General features: G+C 27.1%; 1 protein-coding gene across 1 annotated transcript; it reads left to right on the forward strand.

The window, feature by feature from the left end:
• The first annotated feature begins 1,076 nt into the window (after nucleotides 1-1,076).
• LOC137833441 (B3 domain-containing protein At5g24050) lies at nucleotides 1,077-1,951 on the forward strand. Its single transcript, XM_068641793.1, has 2 exons — nucleotides 1,077-1,315; nucleotides 1,441-1,951. Exons 1-2 carry the CDS (start codon nucleotides 1,077-1,079, stop codon nucleotides 1,949-1,951), a joined length of 750 nt encoding a protein of 249 aa, XP_068497894.1.
• Nucleotides 1,952-8,206: the final 6,255 nt, after the last annotated feature.

The following is an 8,206-nucleotide window of genomic DNA, read 5'->3' on the forward strand; positions in this document are numbered from 1 at the left end:
GCGTCACAGAGTCGTTTAATTTTCAAACAGTAATTAATTTGTAAATTAATTAATACAACCCTAGGAAGATATTATATTTCACTAAATTATAGTTATTTTTTTAGTTTCATTAAATTAATTTTAATTTAACAGTATATCATATTTAATTTTTCTAGATTTCAAACTAATTCTTGCAACCAAATTTTTTTTTTAAAGTTATCAAGGTATTCATGATTATAAAATAAATTAAAAACAAACTCAAGATTTGAAAGAAAATTTAATGGAAGTATAAAAATGTTAAGGGTTTTAAATAATTAGAAAAAGAAAAACTAGAAATATTAGTTGAAAGAATTTTGTATATGCAGACGAGGAAAGTGGATGTCAAATATTAAATTTAATGCCAATAAACGAAATTAGATGTGATTTTCTTGATTGAAGAGGGGATTACAAATTTGGATGAAAAAGAAAATATACTCTACCAATAAAAAAATAGTATAAACACAACCTCATAAAGAATGAAACAAGATTGTATCTGTTAATAAATTTAAAGAAACATTATTACACCTAAACAGATTTTAAATCTAAATTTGTTTTTTTCTTTTCTTTTTCTTAAACAAGTTCTAGATTCTCTCAATATTTAGTCATCAAGAAGTATATATTTTTAAATATATCTATTTTATTTTTCTAACAATATATTTATATACAAACAAAATTTCATTGGTATTTTACAGCAGTGTTGACTTGGTCTTATATAAGATAATTTACTGTGAATTACATAGTGTTGACTTTCCTTCGGGTGTGTGCGTCAAATATAAATACAGTTTCTTTAAAATAATTAAATTAAATTAATTATTTTTATGTTTATTAACTTCCCTTCTTAGTTTTGTTATCATCTTATTTACTATACGGTTTCTATTTTTAAATAAAATTACCTTTTATAATCTTTTAACCGGTAACTGAATCAAAATATTTTTTAAATTATAAAAATATTTTCTTATCATTAATCTTTATATACGTGATCTTTTTTCTACTATTTAATCATGTTTACACACCATTATTCTTCCATTGAGAAAAATTACTTCATTGATTTGATCACAATGAGAGATTTGAAAACTTTAAAGGAATTGGTTGCAAGTATTACCGATGCAGAGTCTCTTGAAAAGTTATCTTCTAAGTCGTTCAAACCTTCTCTGTTAGATTATGCAATATCGCAACATGCTCCACACTTCTACAGTGAACAAGAATTGATTCAGCTTCATGTTTTTTTCAAACAACTTTCAAGTTCTTTTCATCAACGTGAGAATACTGACAACACACCAACAATCATCAGAAAAAGGTATATTGCACTATATTTTATTTCTTTTGTAAATCTTGTTTCACTGGTTTATTTTTATGAATAAATTAAAACTATTTCAGTTCATGCTAATCTTTAATTACTTTGAATGACTTTTGTGCATGTAGAAAAACTCAGGATATGCCTAAAGAGGAAACCGTGGTTCCCAAGATTAAAAAACTAAGGGTAATTGTGAGATGTACTACACCACCACCACCAAAAGAATTGCCTATAGAATTCAAGAATCGAATCAAAGAATTGAGTGGTTGTGATCTTCAATTTCTCATGCACAAGAGACTTTTTCATTCTGATGTGAAAACAAACAATAATCGTTTGTCAATGCCGATAAAAGAAATAAGAGCTGACTTTCTCACCAAAGAAGAAATTACAAAGTTGAATGAAAGAGAAAATGGTAGCAACGATGGAAGACTTATTGGTTTGGAAGTGATCGTGTTGGACCCTTGCCTCAGAGAATATACTCTACCCATAAAAATGTGGAGTATGAACACAAACACCTACAATCTTGTAAAGGAATGGAACAAGATTGTGTCTGCTAACAAGTTCAAAGAAGACCAAGAACTGCAAATATGGTCTTTCAGGGTTAACAACAAACTGCATTTGCTCCTAAACAAACTTTGAATGTAGAATTTATTCTTTTAGGTTTTCTTAAGCATGTTGTAGTTTCTCTCAAAATTTGTTCAGAAGTATTTGATTAATGTGTAGAGTCAAGTTTTTTTCATGTCATTCTACAATGTAGTGAATTTTATTACAAAAATAAGTATTGACATATTCATGTTACAAGTTTAACAATATAAGTATTTGATTCAAGTCTTATTTAAGCATTTTTTTTATCGACAAGAAAAAAATAAAATGAACCACTTCGAAAGTGATCCAACCATTCTAAAAAATAATTAATTTCAAAATAGATACCTATAACTCACCAAAACTATCAACTCAAAACCAACACGTGTAACTAAAGAAAACCCCACAAAAACAACCTACTCAAAACTAAGAAAGGTTCTTGATAAAAAAAAAAAAAACTATAACGACATTCAATATCTACATGCCACAATAAACATGCACCGTAAGAGAAATACAACTTGTGCATGATACACCACATATACAAACTTTCCATCTTAATCCATATCACTATTTAAAGTTATTAACATGTTTACATTTCGTTGCTCTTTCATTAATTTTTTTTCTCAACTCTTAATGTTTTTTTTTTCATTTGATTGTCATCATGAGAGACTTACAAAGTTTAAAAGAATTGCTTGCAAACATGTGTGATAAAGATTCTTTTAAAAGATTATCTTTTAATTTATTTCAACCTTTTATATGTTAGATTGGTTAATATTTCAAGATGCTCCACAACTATACACCAAAGAAGAATTGCTTCAACTTGAGCATTATTATCAACAACTTTCAAGTTGTTCTGAGTCATACATAGTGAGAAATAATACACCAATAATTGTTCAAGAAAGGTATGTTAAAATCTATTTCATTTGTTATTTTAATCTTTTCAGTAATTATAATGATTATTTTTTCATTTTTATCCCACTATTTTTAGCTTTCTCAATTTGTTTTTTTTTGGAAAATTGATAACGATGTCCTTAAAAGAATGATACATGAGATGAAAAGTGAATAACATGTTATTGTAGTAACCTAGTTATCCTAAATTTAACACAAAAATTACACTGACATTTTTTTTTTTTATAAAAAAACATTAAATTGACGTCATTCAAAATAGTGAAATGAAATAAAAAAAATCATAATAATATCTAAAAGGCTATTTATCTATTTTATGTCATATAGTTGTTTCTTTGTCAATGTATTTTAAATTATAATAATATAATAATATTTATTATTTAATAAGGTGATATTCTTTATATACTTCCTTAATTAAATATGAGTTTAATAGGATAGGATACAATGATTAGAGGCTTTGATGACTTGGTATCACGAAAATTGTTTGATTCCAGACAGTAATTAATTTGTAAATTAATTAGACCAATCATAGAAAGATATTATATTTTGCTAAATTATAGTTAGTTTTTGAATTTCATCAAATTGGTTTTAATTTAGCAATATAATATCTCGCTAGATTTCTATTAGTTTAAATTTAAGTACATCATATTTTGATTATGGAAACGAAATTTAATTAGTTAAACTAATTTATTTTGTTAGATTTCTCAAAAATTTATTTTAATTTTTTTGAAAGTTAAATTTATTTAATATTTTATTCGATTTTTTAAAACTGAAAATAGAATTGTTACCGTGTTCAGTGTTTTTTATGAATAATTTTTTATTAATTTGAAAAATGATTATTTAGAAAATTAAGACTAAATTATGTAAAAATAATTAGAACTAAAATGAGAATATCTATTAATTGAAATATGACTTTTGTATATGTAAGCAAAGTTAAGAGATGCAATAAAGAAGAAATTGTGGTGTCAAATATTAAAATGTCCAACAACTACCACTAAGGATAATTGTGATAAGTCAAAGACTTCCATTACTTAGAAATTGTATTTTTTTTTTCTCAATGGTTTTGAAAGTGGGGGAGTGGACGAGGGAGATAGTGAATTTTTTTCATAATTCACACAAATAAAGAGATTTGTGATTATTCAGGTAGGATTATGGTATTTTACCCAAATACCCTTGTGCATGCATTTTATTATAATATACGAAATTAAATATTACATAAATTTATTTAATAATTTTAAAATATTTAATTATACTATTAATAATAACATATAATTCTAAATAATAAAAATGAAAAAATAAAATTATAATATCAACAAAATATAGTCTACCATTGAAGAAGTGGAAAATGAAAACAATTACCCACAACCCTGTAAAGGAATGGAACAAGATTATGTCAGCTAAAAATAATGGACCAATAATGTTTCCAAATATGAAGAGGGAGGAGGGAGGAGGGAGTGAGTGTTTTTTGTGTTTGTTTCAATGGTTTGAGGGTGGGGGAGTGGATGGGTATTTTTTTCATTCTTCACCCAAATGAAGAGATTTGTGGGATTCATGTAGAATTATTGTATTTTACCCAAATACCCTTGTGCATGCATTTTATTACAATATACAAAATTAAATATTAAATATATTTATTTATAATTTAAAAAATGTTTAATTATACTATTAAAAACAACATATAATTATAAATAAATAAAGAATTATAATATCAACTAAACATATATAGATATATAAAATAACAAATGAATATAATAATAAATATTATTTTCATAAATTTTAATATATTTATTTCAATTTAATACAAAAATATTTTCTATTATATTTTTTAATTTTTTATTAAAAAATATAAGTAATTATGGATATTATATATTATAAAAATTTAAATTTAAACCTACACACAAAAAATCATAATTCATTATTCAAATATTTTTTAATAACAAAGATAAATTTGTAAACTTACAAGAAACTATCATCACAAATTCACTTTATCATCCCTCAATCCAGACAACCTCACATATCCTCACACATTCTCTCTAATGCTCACAAATTCACTCTCTTCCCTCCCCACAAATCCTCTTCTCAATCCAAACACATAGGGTTAATAATAAATTGTATTTACTCTTAAACACATTTTTGAATTTGAATGTCAATTTTTCAATTTTTTTTAGTTTTTCTTAAATAAGTTGAAATTTCTCTCAAAATTTGTTTTGTTAATAAGAAATAAGTTTTTAACTTAATCTTATATAATGTATATTGTTTGGAATATATTAGCCTTATATCACTTTTTTCACTTTTGAATAATAAATTTTAAAATTTGTTACTCAAGATTAGTTATAAAAAATTGTATCATATTTTATTATTATATCATTAGTATAGATTATTTTTGTTATTAACATGTTTTTCAACCATTTAGCTTCACTATCAGCTATTTCGAGAGTAACAAACTTAGATTTCATTGTTGATCTTGTAATAATTGTTTGTCTAGCTGATCTCCATATAATTGTACCACCCCCAAGTGTAAACACATAATCATTAGTAGATTTTGTCTAATCTAAATTAGATATCCAGTTAGCATCATCGTACCCTTCTATCAAGCGGGAAATCCACTATATTCAATGACATAATACATTGTACCTCTCAAGTATTTCATAAGTTTCGCAAGTGCATCCCAATGATCTTGACTATGACATTGAGTGTACCTACTCAATCTACTTATAACATAAGCAATGTCTGATATAGAAAAATCTCATTAACTGCAGTAAATTCCTAATTATTTGGGCATACTGAGCTTGAAAAATATATTCTCTTATGTTCTTCTTTAATTTAGAGTAATCATCATAAGGGGTGCTCACTAACTTAAAGTCAAAATAACTAAACTTCTTAAGTTTCTTAGTGTATTATTCTTGGGATAGTAATATACTATTTCCCTTCATTATGATTTTAACTCCTATAATCACACATGCTTCGCCCATGTCTTTCATCTCAAACTTAGATCCAAGAAAAAGTTTTGTTTTAAAAACGATATCATTGCATGTACCAAAAGTTAGCATGTCATTCACATATAAACATATAATGACACATTCACCATTTTTAGATATAGTATACACATTTTTATTAGCATCATTGGTAGAAAAACCTTTACAAAGTAAAACATTATTAAGTTTTTCATGCCATTCTTTTAGTGTTTGTTTCAAACCATATAGATATTTTAAAAATTTGCACACTTTTTCCTCTTGGCATGGAACTATACATCCTTCCGGTTGAGTCATATAAATTTCCTCTTCTAGTTCACCATTTAGAAAAGTTGTTTTAACATCCATTTGGTGAATGACTAACTTGTGGATAGATGTTAAAGCTAGCAACACTCGAATAGAGGAAATCCTAGTAACATGGGCAAATGTATCAAAGTAATTTATGTTAGTTTTTTGAGTAAAAAAATTCGCTACTAATCTTGCCTTATATTTCTCTATGGATCCATCAGGATAATAGTTTTTCTTAAAGATCCACTTACAACCAATGGGTTTTGCTCCTTTAAGCATATCTACTAAGGTCCACATATTATTTTTCTTAATTGAATCAATCTCATTCCTAATGGCCTTATCTCAAACTTTTGCACTAATAGCTTATAAAAAAACTTATTAGATAATTTCCAACTAGATAAGTATAAAAATCATCTCCAAACGAGGTTTCCTTTCTCTGTCTTTGACTTCTCCTAACATCCTCACTCTTGGCATCACTAACAATATTTATAGGTTGTTCATATATATCACTACTCTTTAAAGGAAAGATATGTTCAAAGAACTCAACAATTTTCATTACAACTATAAAATTATGTTCAATCATATCACTACTAAGAACAAGAAACCTATAGGCAACACTATGTTCTGCATATCTTAAGAACATACAATCAGATGTTTTAGAACCTATTTTACTTTTCTTAGGATAAGGTAACATCACTTTAGCTAAGCACCCCCACACTCTTAGGTTTTTAAGATTAGGTTGATAGTCTTTCCACAACTCATAGGGTGTTTTACTAGTAATAAGCATCACATTCATCATTTCTTTAAGAGTCCTATTTTTCCTTTCAGCTACTCCATTAGATTCAGGTGAATATGGTGGGGTTACTTCATGAATAATGTCTTCTTTAACACAAAAATCATTAAACAAAATATATTCACCACCTCTATCTGACCTAATTCTTTTAATTTTCTTATTCAATTGATTTTCTACTTCTATCTTAAGAACGTATCAAACATTTCATCCTTATTTTTAATTAAATAAACTTTGGTGTATCTAGAAAATTCATCTATAAATGTTACAAAAATAATGTTTACCACCTCTAGACATGGTTTGTTTTAAATCAGCAAGATCGGTATGAATTAAACCAAAAAGTTCAATTTGACATTCTACAAAATGACATGTTTTCTCCGTTATTTTAGATTCTACACATATATCACATTTACTACTTTGTTTGTCATGCATGTTGATTAATCCTAGTCATTGCAATGTCATAACATACGAATAATTCACATGTCCTAATCTAGCATGCCACACATCATACAAATAAAAAATATAAGCAGAAGATCCATATTCATTAATAATTTTAAAGATGTTTAATACAAAAAGACCTTGATCACAATATCTCTTCCCCACAAAAACATTATTTTTTGTCATAACAGTCTTGTCATATTCAAATGACACGTTAACCCCAACTTTACCTAGCAATGCTACAAAGATCAAATTAACTTTAATCGGTGGCACATGAAGCACATCAATTAAAGTCAGAGTTTTACCAGATGTGAGCTTTAGAAGAACCTTTCCTTTTCCTAGGGCAGGAGTTGTCCTGGAATCACCAAGATAAACTTGTTCCTTTCCATCTCCCACACTTTTGTAGGAGGTATACATATTTCTGTTTGCACATATGTGTCTGCTAGCCCCAAAATCTACCAACCATTTACTTACATTGGTCACAAGGTTCACTTGTGAAACGACTGCAACAATGATATCTTTCCCTTCGATGATTGTCATTTTCAACCCTATGTCTGCATTGAGGTGTATGATGATCTGACTTTCCACAAACAAAACAATTTCCCTTCTTCTTCTTCAAGGTGATGTTAGTTCCATTGGGATGAAAACATTTATTATTATACTTCTTTTTGTGATTAGGTTTTTTCTCGTACCTTTTGGGAGCTGGTTTGTCTTCTACCATGTTTGCCTTGACAAACAAGACTTTGACCCTTGCAACAACATACTCCTTTCTGTTTGTATATTCAATGATGATGTGGGCGATCAAATCTGATAGAGACATTTGTTTGTACTTGTGTTTCAGTTATTGCTTGTAGTCAATCCAAGATTGCAAAAGCTTTTCTATCAGCAATTTGAACATGAATTCATCAAGCAAGGCTA

The sequence above is a fragment of the Phaseolus vulgaris genome, chromosome 6, assembly GCF_051622355.1.
Source record: "Phaseolus vulgaris cultivar YP4 chromosome 6, ASM5162235v1, whole genome shotgun sequence".
Taxonomy (NCBI): domain Eukaryota; kingdom Viridiplantae; phylum Streptophyta; class Magnoliopsida; order Fabales; family Fabaceae; genus Phaseolus; species Phaseolus vulgaris.

Excerpts from the sequence above, each read along its gene's own strand:
- LOC137833441 (XM_068641793.1), top strand. The coding sequence starts at position 1,077 with ATGAGAGATTTGAAAACTTTAAAGGAATTGGTTGCAAGTATTACCGAT. Across the intron at positions 1,316-1,440 it reads CCAACAATCATCAGAAAAAG|AAAAACTCAGGATATGCCTA; the intron begins GTATATTGCACT and ends TTGTGCATGTAG.